The sequence below is a fragment of the Theobroma cacao genome, chromosome 9 (genome assembly GCF_053813885.1).
Source record: "Theobroma cacao isolate CCN51 chromosome 9, ASM5381388v1, whole genome shotgun sequence".
Taxonomy (NCBI): Eukaryota; Viridiplantae; Streptophyta; class Magnoliopsida; order Malvales; family Malvaceae; genus Theobroma; species Theobroma cacao.
Genome location: NC_142647.1, coordinates 1,992,424 through 2,012,136, shown reverse-complemented (window position 1 = coordinate 2,012,136; position 19,713 = coordinate 1,992,424). Strand labels below are relative to the sequence as shown.

Sequence of the window (19,713 nt, the reverse complement as noted above, 5' to 3'; positions counted from 1 at the left end):
TTCCTATATATAACTAGCTTTCCTCTTACCTTTCTTTTCACGTATTAATTTGCATAGCTTTCTTTTCACGTTCTCGCATTGCAGGGTTAATTGAGAATACAATGAAGAAAAAATCCACCAACATCAATTCTCTTCCAAGGGAGATGTTGGCAGAAATTCTTAGACATGCAGCTTCTAATTCAATTGTTGATTTCCGCAATGTTAAATTAAGTTGCAAGGCTTTTCTTGAAGCATCAAATGATAATCATATCTTTGAGAATGTTTCGATGGAGAATATCAGTCTTGTCCCATGGTATAAAAAAGAGAAAATCTTTTTAAAAAGATGCAAAGATGCCAAGAATGCAGAAGCATTATACAGGACAGGGATGCTCAAATTTTTTAACAAGAAGAAACTAGAGTCAGGATTGCGTTATTTAAAGAAAGCAATCAAGAAAAATCACGTCGAAGCCAAATATGTGTATGGCATTATCTTGATTTGTTTGGGAGGTGAGCTTAAACAAAAGGGTCTTCAAATTGTGTCTTCTCTCGATCGCACGAGCTCCAGCACAAGAAGTAAAACTAAAAAGATGTTGAGGATGATGTGGGTTCGTGTGTCTTTGGAGAGGCCAAAAGAATCTTTCCACAATGCAAAATTCGGCTGCAATTCTGATGACAATTTGAGTTCAGATCAAGGCCAAGCTTGGGAAGCAAAGGACAATCCATTTGATAACCTCTCGTGCTGTAATTCTTGCTTTTGGGATAGTGAAGCAATTTTATTTTCTGATATGGTTAGGAAATACCTAGTTAGATAAAGTTAATTAATTAGTCCTTGTTGATCTAGTGTATGTAATATAAATTTTATATATGTATTTGTTCTTTTAATCTTGTAGTGGAAATATAGTTAGATTTACCGATTACCAGTTTCTAATGCATAAGATGTGAAAAGATTCATGAAAGCAACAGCAAAAATCAATTCTAAAAACAATAGCTCGAGACGAAGAGAGTTTCATATATATTTTCTTTGTCTTCAAGCAAAAGCAATAGAAGGCATAGTCCACCACCGGGAGGAACAAGGGCGCTAGCCGTTACGGCTCATAAGGAGACGTAATACATCAGAGCTGTCGGCTCACATGCATCGTATCGTTTCATGGCTTTCTTTCTTTTAAAAGTGGTAAGAATTTGCCGCCTGGCGGGTTGTAGGAGCCTGCCACTGCTACCTTGCATGATGTTTACAGATTCCTGCAGAAATATTTTTGTCGGGGTCTTTCCCATATAGCCTCTCACATCTACCCTTCATATGTAAATGCTTCTTAATCCCTGGGTAATGCCTTCTTATCACTTCATAATCTTTACTTATATATGAGCTTAAATCTCTTTTCTAAGCATTACAGCTTGAGATTATTTAAGACACAAATAGTATTAAAAAATATGATATCGAGTATAATACCTCCTTTCTTTTGTCCAAGTTGATGGTAATAAGTATTTTTGTCAAGTTCTATTTTTTTTTATAAGTAAATTTGTATTTGTCCAAGGAATAGACCTGTTACAAAAAGACATCCTATCAATGCAGGAAAACCATGCACAAAAAATCAAACAAGTACATGATCACCCAATCCCCAGGTTTTAAATAACTTCCTAATTACAGCATCTGTTGCTATTTGTTTCAACCCATTCAGTTTATTTCTAACAGATTCCACCGTAGGAAGCAGAATACCAGTGGGAGAGAGACTTCCCAGCTTTACCAAAAACCCTGTAATTCCTGTCTTTCCGGATGAAGTAGAAATGGGCACTCCACACAACACTTAAAGACAAATGATAGGAGAGCCTTGCCTTCAACCTCTATTTTGTTTGTCTTCCTTTGAATCTAAATTATAAACCTCAGTTGTTAAATTACATTCTTTTCCCAAATTTTTTTGTGGACCGATGTCGCCTGGCAAGAGGATTTCCTCTATGTTTTAATCAAAAATGGTTGTACTACACTGTGTCCAGCTTTGCCATCAATAAGTCTTACTTTCAACTTATGTATATTAGTTCACTATTTTAGCTGTTTAGGACTTCATTGATCCCAAGCTTAGGCAAATATTGACTTGAGTTGATTTTTGTCTCAACTTTCATAGAACTTGTTCAAGTGTAAACTATAACTTTTGTGCTTAAGTTAAAAGAGTACAAAGGGGAACAAAGCTGGCGTATTTTACTGAATCGGCTCTACATAACTAACACCAGCAGCCATCCCCAAAAGTTCACATTATGCTGTTTCAAAGATTTATGCTATTATATTCGATTACACCAAAATATGCATGTGGCATTACCGCCAGAGTTACATTGGATTACACTTTTTGTTGAACAGGTATGCAGCTGCTCCTCAGGAACTCCGGACCGACTGGAGCAAGTTTACCAAAGACTATTTCCGGAACCGTTCAACATTAGTCTCAGTTTTCCTGCTTATAGATGCTGGCATTCCTGCAAAGAAAATTGACCTTGAATATGCTAGTTGGCTTGGTCAGGACCAGGTAAATTTTCTTCGACCTATAACAGGAGAAAAGTATAGGGAGATGCAACCCACTTTGATACGTCAACCATACCATCTTCTCAAGACAGCGGAAGAAAGCCTGCTGATCCTGAGTACTGACTTCTTTGTAAAAGGAAGCTAATTGTTCGTGAAGTATGTTATCTGCTTTCCTCCTAACCCTTTATTTGTGGTCTTCAGATCCCCATGACACTGATCTTCACCAAATGTGACAAGCGGAAGAAGAAAAATAATGGAGGGAAAAGGCCTGAGAAAACGTGAGTGACCTTCCGGAGCTGAGACGCAGCTTCTTCCAGACTGCGCCACCATGGATTATGACCAGCAGTGTTACTAACCAAGGTCTTGGCGAGATAATATTAAACATGGCTCAACTACGGAATTACTGGCTGAAACACTGATGGGAAAGAGTGCAGAATCAAGCTTTTGCATGTTGCCAATATAGTGGATTTTTTTTAAACCTTTTTTATATGTACATTATCAACAATTTATCTCGCAACTGAAGGTGTTTAATATAAGTTATGGACGTTTTATGCCATACAAGTTATGGACGTTTTATGCCATACACATTTGTAGGAACGCAATCAAAGGCCCCAAAGCTATCAAGGTTTAGATAATTAACTATTGAAATCTACTCAGCTCAAGATGCCAAGCAATAACATATGTTGTTGAACTTGAGCTGCATTTGGGCTGAATTGGAGAGATGAGTTTGGGCTGTACTAGCGATAGTCATTTATCAGGCAAGACATCACCCTGCTGCTTGAGTCAGCCATTGGCCAAATCCAAAAGAAAGAATCAAAACCCAGAGAGTTGTGATGCTTCTTCAAAGAGAGTGACGCTTGAGTCTACCATTGGCCAAAAAGGAAAATACAAAATCCAAAGCCCTCTGATGTCATAAATGGGCAATGGGAAAAAAACGAGATGTGTTAAAGAGTAAGATGGAAATGACATAAATTATACCATCACACATTGCACAAGTGTGCAAATTATACTCAGTAATCAAAATTAAATTGTTTAAATTCATAATGAAACAAAATTTAATGTTTGCAGGGATTACTCAGAAAACCAAAAATAACACACAACTGATAATAACAGAAAACTTCTGGTTTGTAAATCTCAAAACAAAATGCACTAGCATTGCCCCACAACGAACTTATGAGGCAGCAACAGCTGCCTTCTTCCTGGGAGTTGCTTGAGTACCTGACAATAATTCAAGAACATCCCATTACTACAAATCATCCAACCACCACAGATTTTCAGCTCAAACAACATAAGATTCAGTAAGAAGATCATGTACCTTCTCTGAAGCCAGTCTTGAACCTCCGGGGCACATGACGGAGGTATCTCATGCGGCCAGTCCCGGTGGTCTTTCTTCTAATAGCCTTCACACTCCAGTTATCTAAAGCCATACACAAGACCAATTCACCAAATCAATCAAACGAGCTAATGTTGCCAATAAAAGCCACTGTTCAGCATGCAAAGTTAGATGAGCAAAGTAAACTGAAAGAAATCAGCAGTAAATCCAGGAACCCATTTATGACAAAGCAGTGAAATTTACAATCAATCAAAGATGGCTTAATATATTAATTTCTTATGCACGAAAATACGATATGGAAATGACAGGAAACATCAAACGAATCGACATGGAAAATGTTTAATGATCTGCTGAATCCAAAACAAGAAAACAAACAAAAATAAGTTTCGTGCGATGATTACCGTGAATTATTTAATTTGCCTACCTTATCAATGTTCAGCTAAGCAACTAAAAACCGAGCTAAAATTACTATTATATACATGGATTCGAAAAATCTGAAGTATAGAAGCACAAGAAAGATTACATTTCCGGATGCGGCTAGCAGGGTAGCCACAAGCACCGCAACGGCTCTTCTGGAGATGGAAGCTTCGGCGTCCACATCGAACGCAGAGAGTGTGAGTCTTGTTCCTTCTCTTTCCAAAGCTTCCAGTTCCTTTTCCCTATCAAAAAATCAAACTTTCATACAATCAATTTCAATTTCTCCATAACCAACATGAACAAAAAAAAAAACCGAATTCAAATTTAATAATAATACCATTTCTTCTGTTGATGCTGCTGCAAAAACCCTAAAATTGCGAGGGGCTTCGGGAAAAGTTTTGACGAAGAAGAGGTTACGATATTTATATAGTGATGAAGGAAATTAGGGTTTTTCTTCACCTTTGCTTTAGGACCAACACGCCGGGGGTCCAAGCGAATTCTTAAGGCTTTTCTTGCTTAGCCCATTTCAGACAAACTCCCACCAAAGCCCAATTTGTTTTTGGGAAAATTAAAAGCCCAAAATCTTTAAAACCATACTTGGGCACGTAAACCAAAAGGTGTTCGGAGCTTTACGCCTTTTGGATCTTGGACTACCAAATAAAAAGCCTGAACTATAGAAAAGGAAAATTTTGGTGAAATAAGAGAATGAAGCTCTCATTTTTTTTTTTGTTATTTAAATTAAAACCAATGCAATTGGAAATTATGCTTTTTCATTTTCGAAAAATTGTCAAAGCTATCTCCCAACAACTTCTACTCTATAAAAAGGGTTAAGAAGTTTTCGATTAAAATCAAAGTAATCAAAAAAATTCGATTAATTCAAAACTAAACGCTATTAAATTGATTAATTCAATCGCTTTTGGTTTTGAAAATTTTTTCCCTTAACTGAATTAAGCAATTTCTATGTAAATCATTTATAAGTTATAATATACGTAACAATATTAAACTTATTATTAATATAATATATTATAAATTATTTGATTAATTTGATTATTAACCAAATTAATCGGTTACAATTTCATTTTCAGACTCTTCGATTAATTTTTACAGTATTTTTTATTAATTTGATTAAAAAAGTAATCGTACTAACTGTTTGCACTATTTAACTAGGTTGATAGACTAAGCTTGCACTACATCATCCGGTTATTAGCATGCGATTCAGAGACAATAATGAATTAGGATTTTGAATAAAAAGTAGATAAAAAATAATTATAACAATAATCATATTATTTATTAATTTATATCTATAATAATAAAAAAAATACAAATTAAAAAGTGACGATCGTCACCACTTGTCACCCCCTAAGCTCTTTCCCTATTCATTGATCTCAAGGTTAAACTGTAGTATTCTCCTCTTTCACAAATTATTTTCCTACCAAAATTAACTTTTAAAAAAAAAAGCAAGAGGAGGAATCAAGGTCATAGGAAATAGTAATAATAATAATAATAATAAAAACTACAACAGAGAAAATACTGACACACTGTTGAGGATTAGGCCCAAGGCCCATATTGAAGAAACACTCTCCTTAACTGTTGCTCTCACATTAGAAAGTTCCAAAAGCATAAATGATCATCTCAAGGAAGACCAGCAAGGATCACCTTTGCCTCGTCGACAAAGCCAGTTGAAGCTCATCAATATACTTTGTTAAAAATTAAAAAATAAATAATCTTAAAATAATATAAAAACACGATCAACTTAACCTTACAAAATGTAATTATATTTAAAAAACAGATAACTTCGGAGTAATATAAAAATACGACCAACCAAGTTTAACTTGAAAAAAAAAAAGAAAAAAACGAAAGCTAGCATTGAAATTGCTATCACTGGCACATAATAGGAGAAGAACAACCACTATAGAGAGATATTAAGCCCTAACAAAAGATATATAACCTCTAAATATCTCGAGTTGTTTGCACTAGTTAAACTTGCTTCTTTTTTATATGTAAAGAAATTAAGCACCCAAATATATATAACACAAGGTCGAGAGGACAAACAGAAAGCCAACCTTCTGATCTCCTTGCATTGATATAGAAACTTGGTGAATGTTTTTACCAAACTATTACAATATCCCAAGTGCGTGATACTACTTTTCTTTTCTTGGGTGCTTTGTTACTTTTAATCTTTAAGAAAACATGGAGGAGTGTTAGTATATATACCGATCATTCAACTGAGAATTGGGTAGAAAATTGACACAAAGGGAATCAGAAAGAAAGTCAAAGAAGAAGCAATGTATTGGTCCAAATTAAGGATATGAAGTTCAAAAAAGGGAAAATGTGAGGGCTTTTGAAAATTCCCACTTGAACTGCAAAGTGCAGACCATGCAAAAGGGCTCCCAATAATATTCATGCGTATACTTGGAATAATGAGCAAGTAACATGCATGCAATGGTGCAAAAAAAATTGAGTGGAAGAGAAAATGGATGGTGTGAATGAGTTCCACTTAATTCTCAAGATAATAGCAACCTGGAGAAGAATCCTTGCTCAAGACTAGTCATCTAGATTCTTTAAAGAGAAAGTGCAAAGGAGAGGGGGAAAAAGTGAGCAAGTGGGTTTGATGCTTTGCTTTCACCAAGCACATAAAACGTCCCTCTTAATTCCCTCTAGCTCTTTCTCTCTTTGCTCTGCATTAATTAGCTGTCTCCCTCAATGCACTGACATAGAGAAAGAAACCTTAGGGACTGAGACATAACGAAGAAAGGAAAGGAAGATAGCAAAAATCTATACTAAGTACAGAGAGAGAGAGTGGTGAAAAAGCTTGTTGAACTTTTTATAAGGGTTCAGATTGCGCAAAAGACCCTTTTTTCCCTGGTTTTCGCCAAGAGAGAAAGTGTATCTAGGACCCTGCAAAACACCATTCACTTTGGAATCTGCATAATAGAGCATGTGAACTGAGGATTGAGTTATGATTGGAAGATTAGAAAGGTCATGGTCTTGCTTGAGAGAGTGGCGGTCCCAACTCCCCCAACCTAATTCAAGAAAGAGCGAGAGCGAGAGATAAAAAGAGTAGCACAAATTTGCATGAACTCTCTAGTCTCTAGCTAAGTCTCTCCCTTAGTGTGACATGATCTTCTTCATATTAATAGTCTGTCAATTTCATCTACACGCACGCGCTTGCTCGTCTTGCCCTTTTCAGACACGCAAAAAGTTCTCCCCTTGCAGCAAGGAGTTGGTGGACTTGGGAAGCCATGGCAATACCTGGGGTAGAAATCCCATTAGTTCCTGAGTCATATCCCAACAGCCGTGTCAACCAAGACTTCCTGTTTGAATGGTTTAATTAGAATTAATGATCAGATAAGATTCTTCTAACTGACTTTTTAAGGAGTTAATTAAGCAATTAACTAGTACTTAATTGTCTATGTAAAAGAAACAAAGAAGATAAAGATTGATCCATGTTCCATTTTGACCACTGTTCTTGTCTTTATGATAAAAATTCTGGGAATGGCAACAAACCAAAGTGTCTATTTTCTGTCCTTGTTGATACCTATATGCAATCAGGAGTGAAAGACGGTGGAGATTTTATGTTAGGAAGAGTTGTGATAAACTAATGGATCATCCATCTCAATCGTGAATACAACTCAATGAACTTGACACTCTGATGATTGAATCGTTACATCTTTTGGAAATACCTGTGATGCATGCCAAGCTGCCAACACTATCAACCACCCCAGCACTGCAATGGTGAAAGATCAATTTTAGTTTAGTTTCTTTGATAGAAACTAGTCAAAGTTCCACCAGCACCTGATAACCCCACAATTTTATTTACTTTTTTGAACGGTTTTTTCTTTTTTTAAAGTAACTTTAAGAAAATATTAAGTAATTAACATATTATGATATAAATATAATGTTGCACTTTGTTTACAATTTGATTATTCATAACAGTAGACTCGAAGTAATATTTCTGTAAATATTATTGTCAACTTGTTAATATGAGTTATATTTTAAAAATAAACATATTTTTTTATTTGAGTAAAATCACGATGAATTTAGATTTCATTGTGAAAACAACTCTTTCACATTCAATAAAATTAAGCCACTCTCAATATTTTCAAATTAATATCAAAATTATAAGTCGAAAGCTTTATACCGTTAAAATATCTCTTCATAATTCATACATATACTTAATAAAGCTATACCAAAACGAGTTAAGCCCAATTAATATATTCAAGAACTAATTTTTCAAATCTCTACCACTAAGACTAAGAAAGAAATTTCAAATACTAAAAACATTTGAATTATTCAAAAAATTTAAATAAATATTTATTATAATATATCAATATGATACATCAATATCAAAGGACATAAAATGATAAATAATATTTTAATTAATAATAATTAATCAATCATTCAATTATTTTAAATATTATGCTGCTATTTTAATCTTTAATAAAATTTAAAATATATAATGATTCAAAATTAGAGCTACTCACCTGTCACATGAGTAGACGAGCAAATCCTCTTTTTTTTTTTTTTTGGGATAAATCTCTTCCATAAATGTCGCTTAGGGGCTACCAATTCCCTTTGCCAACAAGTCAATATATTTGTGGTGCTAAAGAAAATTAATTAAACAAAATTAAATATTAAAAAAATTGTAACAAAATTGATAATTACTCCTGAAGAATTAAATGAAGATGGAGACACCTCAAAATATCAGAAGAGCAACAACACAAATATTCATTCTATTTTATTTTTCTTTGAATTTCCAGCTCAATCCATTGCAATCTTTAATAATATTTGTCTACTTGTCAGAACACACATATATATTTGGGATCAAATCTAGCCAATGGGATGGGATCTGTATGCATTTTCGTGACAGACATTCCAGGATTAATCATCATTTTGATCGATTCCAATCATGGGTTTCCGATTGTTAGATGGATGACCGTTTCGTTTAACTGATAACTCCCCACCATCCGATCTGATGCTGACTTCTGGTAAATGGTCCATGGTTCAATTAAATCTTTCTTTGTTTCTTTATTAATTTTTTTTTTTTTTTTGGGAAGAAAAAAGTTGTATCGATCAAACCGTTCGGATAATCAATTTTGATGGACCACAACCAATTAAGGCTGCTTAACACATCAAATGGGAAAAAAAATAAAATTGGATGGTCCTGATTTGCCCACCATGTGCCACCGTGTGTACGTACACTAAGAAAGAAAGAAGTAGCGAAATTGCCTATCATCAGCTTGTGGATGGTATACACGCCTTATAGCAAGGACCACTCTAGCTGGTAAAGTAAAGGGCTGCCCTTGAAAGGATGCCTTTAGTTGGTTCACTAAACCTAATCATTTTTCTTATTTCTCCCATCTTTTTGTTGATGTTCTTTTGTTTTAAATATCTACACATGAAATTTAACAGACGCGGATAACAACTTGACATTGTCACTGTCTACATTTTTATACGAATACAAACAAACTCGAAGCATTATCGACAGTTTTGTTTGTTCTGATCACTTTCATTGTCTAAGTAGATATAGAATAATTTTATCGGTCAATGATATATATTTGCTTACATATTGAAGAGAAAACTATGTGTTGTTGGAATGCATAAGAATATATTCATATATCCTTTCTAGGGGTTTTGGTTTGGTGGGATTGTGATTGATGATAGACATTTTTTTAGTGAAAAGAAAAACAGTTCAATAAATTACAAATCTTAATAATTAGAAGAAATATTTCGTCAATGTGATCTACTGGAAAGTCCTAGCTAGTTCCTTTTGTCAAATAACAAAAGCCAGCTAATAGCTAGATGTCTATGTCAAGCTTTGGAAACAACCACCAAATTGGATTTTTCACCAATTTAAGTTAATTGAATAATTTTTTGTATTAATTTGGTGAAAGTTGCTAATATATCTATCCATCAATGAAAACTAATGACAATTCCTTTGGGAAGACAGTAATCATGACCAAAGAAATGGTAGATTTGGTTCATGCTAAAGTGTAAAGAAAAAGCAATTCTCATTTCATGCGTGAATCCATTTGTGAAAAAAAAGGAAACAAAACAACAATATCAGTCTCTTCAGACACATCCAATAAAATTAGAACAATTTTACAAATATTTAACATGATCCCTGCTCAAAGAAAACATGCACAAATCGAAATTTTTAGATGAAAAAAATTAAAACAAAACAACATCGAACTCTTAAACACTGCCTAACCATAATTTTGGAGGACAGGTGGGTAAGTGAGGATGGAATTGCAAAACAAAAGTTTCCCAAGCCATGGTTTGGAAAATCTATTATATGGTACATCTCCGCCCTTTTGATATCAACCGTTAATTACATACCAAATAAGAGCATTAAGGTTAAAAAAAAGCTCATTAGGGCGGTGTATATTTGCTTTAGTTAAAGGGGTCCTCACAGCATTATCTTTTCGATCAGAGGCATTAAAAAAAAAAAAAAAGGTAAGATACCCATATTTGGAGCTAAAGTCGGTTGGTCAGTCATCAGATTTCCTTACTACTATTTGTATAATTGCAAGAGAAAAGGAACAAAGGATGAGCATGGGAAGTGACAGTTGATGGTAATAAAGGCCCAAAGGGGTCCAATGCAGATGGCCATATGGGATCTCATGGGCCATGCAACTGCTCGTATCCTCTCTTTGCTTGCCTTAAATACTAGAAGAAAACCAACCTTTTGATGCTGAAATCTCTCTTTTTATACCTCTTATATATTTTAATTTTAGTACACACTATTCATATATATACATATAAAATAAGATACTCGATATTTTAATTTTCCAATCAGCTTGTCGCGTTAATTGAATCAATCTGGCTCTAAACATATATATATATATATGTATGCATGCATGGGAGACATTTAGCCGTAAATTGTAGGTAGCTGAAATTGGCCCACATCAGATTCGTGATATGCAAAAGTGTTTGATGCTAAGTTCTGTACATAGAAGTTACAAGAGAGAAAAATTAAGACAAAAGAAATTAATTACTACCAAAATGAAACGATATTTGTAATTCAAATGATTGTGGCTTAATGATTGGTTCAATTAGAGGAAAGAGATATTTTTCCCGGGCTGAAATGGTTCGGGGGTGGCACATGCGGCCGATGTACCTAGATAGATCACTAGAGGTGAGACATCCCGTCGCTGGCTCGAGCCAATCAACCCAAAAGGGTGTGGAGATAATATCACGCCCCTGGTCAGATTTGACATCATATATGCGCATGCATACGTGCACATAGAAAGACAAAATAGTAATTACGATTTCTATAAGAAAAATTGGTATATGATGAAGTATTTGGAAATATGATAACATATCCTAAAAATTTATTTTACACCTTAAGATAGATGGTATGGGTAATTAATAAACTGCTTGAATCTTCCTCTTTTTATCTCTTATATGTTAAATTTTTTTTTGTGTTAAAATAAAAATTATAGGAGATGGACCACATTGTAATATCTTATTGATCCTCTTAATTTGGGATCTTAACAGTCTATTTTCAAAAGGATAATGTGTCATCGAAATAGTGGAAGTGGAATACCCAAGCCAATAGTTTTGGAATTGAATAGCTTTTTTATGAGGAGAGTTGGTCCAAGCTAATCCTGCCAACATCCACCTGGATTCTAGCCAACACATGCTAATTAGGCTCCTTGATGAAAGGGACGAAAAGTACGACGCATTCCTTTCTATCTTTACAAAAGCTGCTACTACACTTCTTAATTTGACCTAATTTTTTTTTTGTATTTTTGTTGTTTAGAAGCTATGTTTCATGGTGATAATAAAGGCAGAAAAGTTGTTCTAATGCCGAGATTCTTGCTTGTCTGACCTAAAGAAAATGGGGTATCCAGGGGACTCAGGCTTTTGGGTTTTAGATATCTACCTTAGATTCTGAAATTGATTCTTACTATCCATAAAAAAACAAAAACCCATAATAATTAATTTTAAGAAAGAATTGGATTTCTTTTGTTAGATACAAATAGTTTTTTGTTTGTAATTATTATGATGAGGATGAACTTTGTGACAGGCTATCTACCGAGTCCAGCTGAATTGTCAAACCAGCTCAAACTTTTCCAGGTGACAACATTGGTTACGTACAGATATAGGTCGACCCTTTTGCCTTGATGGTGTGGAAGCTTTATGCAACTTTTTTAGATTATAAAAAAGAAAGATTGGGGGTAGGGGATATCACATCTGCTTGCCCATTTCCAGCTTACCCCTTTCCCCTCTTATTTTCCAAAAAGGTAAAATTAATTGCCTTCATTTATGCTGGAAGCATTTGCTCAACTTGCAGGGCCAAACCGGGTTTGTACTAGCTAGCTTACTTCCTTTGAACATAGATTGAAAAGAATTGAATTATTTCAAGTAATGATGCTAGCTGCTCCTTGCCAATGGAAGTAGCAAGGATATATCAGCCAAATTTAAGCATAGGGTCCATGGAAAAATGTAGTATTTATTGAGTAATTTACAGCATTATGGCATTACCCTAGGAGGAAAAATATGAGAAGTTTGGGTGTTGCTTAGGCAATTAATAAGGTTCTGCTGAAATTTAAATGCACATGTTTAACTTCTGATCGAAGTGGTGGTCCAAGCTTCTACATGGAATGAAATCATTTTGACAGCGATATTGCCTGAAGACAAAAAAAAGGGGAACATCTAGCCCTTGAAACAATGTTTGGTATGAAGCATTCACTATACCAAGCAGAAAACAAGAAGTCATCACTTCACTATATGAGTGTAGTTTTTCATTTTTGTAAAGTCATTTCTTCAATATCTCAAGTCACCTAGGAAACACACCCCTCCAAAAACAAAGGAAAAAGAAAAAAAAATCCTGATAAAAAGAAAAAGACTGAACCTGGCCGCTAGCTAGGCATCAGATCAAATTGTTATATGACTCTCATATGGATCCCAATTCCCAAGCCCCATGGCAGATAGAGGGTAAGAAAAACACAATCATATCGCTTTGCAATACAAATACCAAACACCCTAGCAACCTTGGCTCTGAATCTCTTTTTCTCTCTCTCTAAAAAGAAAAAAAAAAAAAGTCATACCTAATTAGAGAAAAATGGTAATGTACAAGCTGTACAGATAGTCTGAGGTCCCCCCTCCCTGAAACAAAACCAACCCCTTTTTTGACACTTTGAATTGAAACATCTTTCCTTCCTCCTTCCCAAGGCCATGGCAGGCGGGCAGCTGGCTGGTGTCATCTTGATAAAGATAAGGGTTCACTGAGACACAAGTACTCTCTCCCTTTTTTTCTTTTTTTGTTTTGCTTTACCCTTTTTCTTTCCCTCTTCTTCTTCTCCTCATGGATTGGGGGGAGCAACATCGATCTTTTGATGTGCCTGTGGCATGTATCAATCAAAATCCACCGCTGCTGCGCTTGTGTAGTATAGTATCTTCAACAAAAAATCTCTATACATCTCCGATCTTAATCCAAAAAAGAGCCAAAATCATGATGTCGATTGCGGCAAAAGTGAACGAGTGAAGGCCATACTACGTTTTGCCTCCTCTTTCTAACGTTGACCTTGTTTTGCCTCCGCTTTCCAACACCGTTCAATGTCTTCTGCTATCCTCTTAGCGTCCATTGATGTACCCAGCAGTCCCCGTTTAGTGAACCCCACGGCGTATAGCCCACATTCACCTTTCCACCCATTAGGGAATGGCTTTCGAGGGTACCCATCTTTCTCTGAGAACATATTTGTTTCCTGACAATTCAATTGCCCTTTATTTTTTAGCGCTTTTTGCACCAAGTTGTTGAAAAATTTAACATATCTTTAAGAATCAAGAAAATAGATAAAAAAGAAACAAAGTAGTAAAAAGGAAAGGGAGAGAGAGATAAAGGGTATACCTTTAGCCAAGAGGGTACATTGCTTTTATAACCAGTTGCTAAGATGATTGCATCAAAGTTCTCAGTTTTGCCATTCTCAAACTCCACAGCATGTCGTTTTAGGCGCTTGATGCTGGGACATACCTACAGTTCCAAATTAAGAAATATTTGGAAATTTATATATGAATAATTGGGCAAGAAAATTAAGTTCCAAATGCAAAGAAAATACTAAAAATTCAATAATTACGACTCCCAAAGAAGTTAAAAAGAAGTATATGATTAAAACCACTCATCATAACCCTCAATGCCAAGCCTTTTTTATTGGAATAGTTAATTTGCAGGTTTTGAAATGAATTACAAGATCCAAAATGGAGGGGAATTATTGCGAAACTATCTTGTGTGGCATAAAGAAAAGCAAGTGGTACGATTGTTTTGATTGAAACACAGTATTATAGGCTCAATCAAACACTTGCTAGTTAGTTGCCAATGGAAAAGTGATGTGATTTCAATGACAAAAGTCGAAGTACCTTAATGTCTCCACTTTTGATTTTGGCAAGCGTGCCAACATCTAAGACGGGGGTCTTTCCAGACAGATTCTTGAGTTCAAGGGGACCCAACCGCGGCCGGTCCAATCCAAAGCGAGCAGTATCACCGAGCATCAACCATGACACAATCAACAAGAAGCGGTCGACAAGCCGCATGGGCAGCCACCTGAGCAGCCACATGGACAACCCGAAAGTCGATCTTCCCAGCATCTCTCGTGGGAGGACGTGCACCTTCATTCAGTTCATAAACACACACACACACACACACACACAAAAAAGGTTAATTTTTACCCACAAAAAGTTCAATGGTCTAAAAAGAAAGGACACATAAAAAAGACTGAGTTGATGGGATGATTCCCCTAGTTGTGTAGTATGGGCTAATTGCATCCAGGCCATTCCTCCACATTTTGGGAGTTAGGCTCTTTAGTTCTTTACAGAGAAAAACAATCAATCATAGCGGAAAAAAGGGAGGAGATTCATGATTACGACAACATATATAAGATCCTAAGTTGTTTTTTTAACCATGTCGCGTATGCTTGGGAATCCCAAGAAAGTGAAAGATCAAAGATCTCTTTCTTCTTCACCTAGTAATATATGTAGCAGCAAAAGCTTTCTTCAACGGAATAACCCTTTGGAACTTGAAGTCACCAACCCCGGCAGTGGTGAACGGGTATTCAAATGCCATGAATGAAATGTTTAGGTGTCAATGACATGGTCTTAGATGCCTTGTTTTACTTATGTAAATCTCTTTGAAAGATTTAGACAACGAAAAATCATGTTACCGTTTTCCTTTTTCAGATGATGGTTTTATTTGACTATAGTTACTAAGCAATACTGTTTATTATTTTATTGCTTTCTTTAATACTAATAAATTAGGAAAACAAATGAAAATCCATCTGGGTTTTTGCCCAATGTATAAGCAAATTTAGAGGGGAAAAAGAAAATTAAAAATTGAAAAACTTGTTCAATCAAAACTACCTTTTTTTTTTCCTTCTCAAATCAAGAATTCTAAAACCTGAGGGGACAGCTTGAGAACCCTTTTTTCTTCCAACGACCTTTATCATAAAACAATCCAAAAAAATTTAATAGAAATCCTTTAGTGGGGGATTTTTGCTTTAATGTTTAGAGGGAAAGAGAAATTAAAAAAGAAAAAGGAGCAAGAGAGAGAGACAGGGGGGAGGCGCCATGGTTTAGAGTTCTTACTGTGTCTCTGACCACGAGTGAAGGCCTAGCATTATGATTGCAAAGATCCAAACACACCTCCATTCCTGAATTCCCACACCCCACCACCAAAACCTTTTTTCCTCGGAACTCCTCTCCACTTTTATAAGAACTTGTATGCCTTATGTCCCCATCAAATTCTGCCCTTCCTTCGATCGCCGGCACCATCGCCTCCGCATTCTCTCCTGTCGCCACCACCAGCCACCAGCACACATATTCCACCTTCTTCCCCTTCAAATCAGAACTCCTCACGCGCCAAAACTTGAGCTTGTCATCGTACTCAGCTTGTGAAACGGTCTCATTGAACCGTGGCCTAATATCGAACCTCCTTGCATATGCTTCCAAGTAGTCCACAAATTGTTGCTTAGTAGGGTAAGTAGGGAAATCACTAGGGAATCCCATCAACGGAAGTTCGCAAAACTGCTTTGGCAAGTGAAGGCGTAGACGATTATATGTCTTGAGTTGCCACAAAGATGCTATGCAGTTAGATCTCTCTAAGACCACACTTGGAACACCTTTCTCTTTCAGACAAGCGGCTGTGGCTAGACCCGAAGGCCCTGCACCAACGATTACTGGCCCTGGAACCATTATGCAACGCGGCTTGGACGACTTGTTCATCTTCTCAATGAACATGGGATCATGAGCTTGTTTGCCTTCTATTTCTCTCAAGCAGTCCATGAACAGCGCCAATTTCAGACAACTTTTTATACCACTATACGTACGTAGCCCTTTTGTTAGCTATACGTAGCTATACAACTAATAGCTACAGCTGAGCTTAATTTTGAGGTTGAGGTTTTGATGAGTTTCCAAAGCCAAAAAAAAACCTGGTTGTCGAGTTCAAGAGAAAAGGCAAAACTGAAGAGAAACCATATTAACAGGAAAAAACGTGGTGTTTGTTGTAGCACAGAGTGAGTGGAGGGGGACTGAGTTCTGGGAGATTAGGCCGAGATTTAGTGATAAATTTCTCTCTTATCTAAAGAAAGATTAGGTTTTTTTTGTGAGGGAATTCTTCCCTTAAATATTGGAGTGGATTAAGAGGGTCTTATCCTCTTGTGTGAATGAGTTGTTTGAATCTCTCTGTATATGTCCTATGAAGGGTTGAGCGGAAGATGAGCAAGAAGTACGGGGCTTAATCAGCATTCAACATAGAGAGAGAGGGAGAATAAAAGAATGAAACAAAGAGAGAGAGAGAGAGAGAGAGAGAGATGGTGATATGTCTATAGCTCTCTCTATATATATATATTCCTTCCGTTTGCGAGGAATTCATCCTGAGGGGAATGAAGTTTATGTGGTAAAGAAGAGCAAAAAGAATTTTTTGTGGGGACATTTAATTAAAAAAAAAAAAGGAGGGGGAATGTAAACTAAATATATTTACTGCAACACACCATCGCGACGTCACTCTGTCTGTCATAGTAGATACTTAGAGACCTCATTTGGTGTGGCTTAGTAAAAAAGAAATAATCCTTAATGGACTTCCCTTCTTTTCACAAAATCCCTAAATTTATAATCCTAATTAGGATAAGTTAAACAGTCATTAATCTAGAAGATTGTTGGTACGATTCTCACAGGATTCGGAGGTTTGATTATTGTTGGCATTGGCAATCATGGGTTGGACCGGACCAACTTGGGGGCTGGTGGATTTTGAATTGTAGCCAAGATGTCCTCCACATCCAATGGTCTTCAATTTGGACTATTACTAGTAGGATATTTTTTGATTCTAGGGGCGATTGTATAATCATGGAAGGTTAGATTAAAGACGTTCAAGTGAAAAAAAAAAAAAAAAAAACCCAAAAGTGAGTTCAATGCATGCGCATTTGGTTCAGTTATGCACATAGCTTGCCCCCCTCATCAATTTTTCAGTTTGATTTTCCGCTGTTTCACAGGGCTAGCTTTCTTTTCTTGTCTTTCTTTTTTTCCCAAGAAAATGGCGATGTTATATGAATGTTTCAATGCTCCAAACTCAATTTGGGTTGTCCACTGCGTATGAAAATGAAATCGGATTCTGCTTGTCATTCTCAGATGGTAAACTGATGAAGTGATGATCTTACACTATAATGGAAATCAGTTAGTGTATATAGCATGGTGGTGCTGGTTACAGTGACGGGTCAGAGAAGGCAGAGTGCCATGGTGGTGGGGCGGTAATGAAGGTTAATGTGGCGCGGATCCGATCAGTGGCAGTAGTCCCTAATGGTTATTGTAGCAGGCAGTGACAACGGGACCAACACAGAATATTTGAGGTTGGTTGCATGTTTGCAGTGGAGGACCTACCAATGTCCAAGGCCTCCTGCTGATGTTTTTCTCTGCCAACAGGGTGGCAAGAATTTGAAACATACTAGACCCCCATTAAGGATTTGATTTGATCATTTCAACAAAATCTACATATTAATCATAGTATTTAATTTCATGATGGTGATGATTTTAATATTTAAGACAAGTTAAAGGTGGTGGAGTTTAAACCAAAGGTTAAAATGGTTTCTTCCTGCTGTTTTGGATTGAGAGTTCCTAGTACAAAATGGTTTTGAATCAATGTAGCTTTTACCCTTTAGACACATGGGATTGTTGAAAGATTCAACATGGCAAAAGTGCATTGATTAACAGCTGTTAAAATGAGGAATGGGAAGCAGAGAGAGAGATTCAGCTGTTGCAGAACACGTCAAAGTGAGAGTGAGCTGAGCCCGCAGGTCTGATCATTGGAAAATATCAGCGAACAATTCGAAGAAAATGAAGCCCAAATGGGTGGCATATTACTTGGGCGACAGAGGGCCACCCCCGTAGACATGACAAACTTAGCTGGTTATTAACTACCTCTCTGCAAGGTAATCATTTCCTCACTCATCGGTCACGTAACTAACTGTCCCTCCAACCATAAATTTTCCTCTTTTTTTTAAATTTCTTTGCTTTTTTTGCCTATAGTCTGAAAATCGTATTCAATATGATATGAATACTTCCAAAATTACTTTTTTATTATTATAAATCGAGATTTTATTAAGAAAATAGAGTAAAAGTTATGTATCAAAATAAAAATTCAAAAACTATAAATAAAAAAATTTATTTATATACAACTTTTCAATTTTTATCAATCTGTCTACGAATGAATTTATCTTTCTTACAATGTGATTAAAAGACAAATCAAAGATATATAAGTTCAAAATTTTAACAATTATATATATATATATATATATATATATATATTAAGTTCGCTCTTCGTGAGGTTGTATTTGGGAGTGAGAGATTCGAATTTTACACTTTAAATAAGGAATAATGTATCAATTAATGAGTCAAATGTTCAAGTATCTAAAAGATAAATAATTTGAAATGCTTTTCAGCATAAAATAAAAAAAGGATTGAAAGAATTTAAAAAGAAAATAATTTATATGGCTATAAAGTACAAGATGAATATTTGAGCATATGATGAAGTTTAAACTTTTAATTCTTATTATTGTCTCTTCCTGTCAAGTTGATCAGTTGACTTTCATTAAACTATTGTTTTCCTTTGTTTTTTTTAAACTTTTTGATCAACAATTATTGCTGCCATATTTTTGCATACACAAAAACATTGTACTTTTCAACCCCAAAAAAAAAATTATATAGTACTACTTGATAAGAGTGCAACATGATGTCCGGTGGCAGATTGTAATGCTATTTTAATCTAATACCGTCCATTAAGATTACAGATTCAATTTGACATTCTTAGAATCATATGTTAATTAATTATACGAAATTATTATTTAAAAATACAAGAAAATAAATGGCTACATATCTCTCTATCCTATACTTTAAACATTTTTTTCTTTAATATCTAGAAGGATTGCAGCTCCTCGGATTGAGGAAAAATACTAATATAACAAGTAAAAGGTTGGGGTTTCTGCCAAAAAGG

At 35.5% G+C, this 19,713-nt stretch overlaps 3 protein-coding genes across 3 annotated transcripts; 1 reads left to right on the top strand and 2 right to left on the bottom strand.

The window, feature by feature from the left end:
• Window positions 1-101: 101 nt before the first annotated feature.
• Window positions 102-791, top strand: LOC148760615 (putative F-box protein At1g67623). Its single transcript, XM_088810325.1, has one exon. It carries the CDS (start codon window positions 102-104, stop codon window positions 789-791), a length of 690 nt encoding a protein of 229 aa, XP_088666451.1.
• Window positions 792-3,499: 2,708 nt separating this feature from the next.
• LOC18587921 (large ribosomal subunit protein eL37z) lies at window positions 3,500-4,712 on the bottom strand. Its single transcript, XM_007011978.3, has 4 exons — window positions 4,573-4,712; window positions 4,342-4,477; window positions 3,801-3,902; window positions 3,500-3,703 (listed from the first exon to the last, which is right to left on the bottom strand). Exons 1-4 carry the CDS (start codon window positions 4,573-4,575, stop codon window positions 3,657-3,659), a joined length of 288 nt encoding a protein of 95 aa, XP_007012040.1. The 5' UTR covers window positions 4,576-4,712; the 3' UTR covers window positions 3,500-3,656.
• Window positions 4,713-12,935: 8,223 nt separating this feature from the next.
• YUC6 (Flavin-binding monooxygenase family protein) lies at window positions 12,936-17,011 on the bottom strand. The gene is made up of 4 exons (XM_007011976.3): window positions 15,819-17,011; window positions 14,598-14,846; window positions 14,092-14,214; window positions 12,936-13,948 (listed from the first exon to the last, which is right to left on the bottom strand). The coding sequence occupies exons 1-4, from the start codon at window positions 16,512-16,514 to the stop codon at window positions 13,757-13,759; spliced, it is 1,260 nt and encodes a 419-aa protein (XP_007012038.2). The 5' UTR covers window positions 16,515-17,011; the 3' UTR covers window positions 12,936-13,756.
• Window positions 17,012-19,713: the final 2,702 nt, after the last annotated feature.

Coding starts and splice junctions, on each gene's coding strand:
- LOC148760615 (XM_088810325.1), top strand. CDS start 102: ATGAAGAAAAAATCCACCAACATCAATTCTCTTCCAAGGGAGATGTTG.
- LOC18587921 (XM_007011978.3), bottom strand. Junction 3,903..4,341: donor TGCTAGCCGCATCCGGAAAT/GTAATCTTTCTT, acceptor GTATGGCTTTAG/ATAACTGGAGTGTGAAGGCT. Junction 3,704..3,800: donor CAAGACTGGCTTCAGAGAAG/GTACATGATCTT, acceptor AATTATTGTCAG/GTACTCAAGCAACTCCCAGG.
- YUC6 (XM_007011976.3), bottom strand. CDS start 16,514: ATGGACTGCTTGAGAGAAATAGAAGGCAAACAAGCTCATGATCCCATG. Junction 14,215..14,597: donor TCAAAAGTGGAGACATTAAG/GTACTTCGACTT, acceptor TTGGAACTGTAG/GTATGTCCCAGCATCAAGCG. Junction 13,949..14,091: donor ATGTACCCTCTTGGCTAAAG/GTATACCCTTTA, acceptor TTGAATTGTCAG/GAAACAAATATGTTCTCAGA.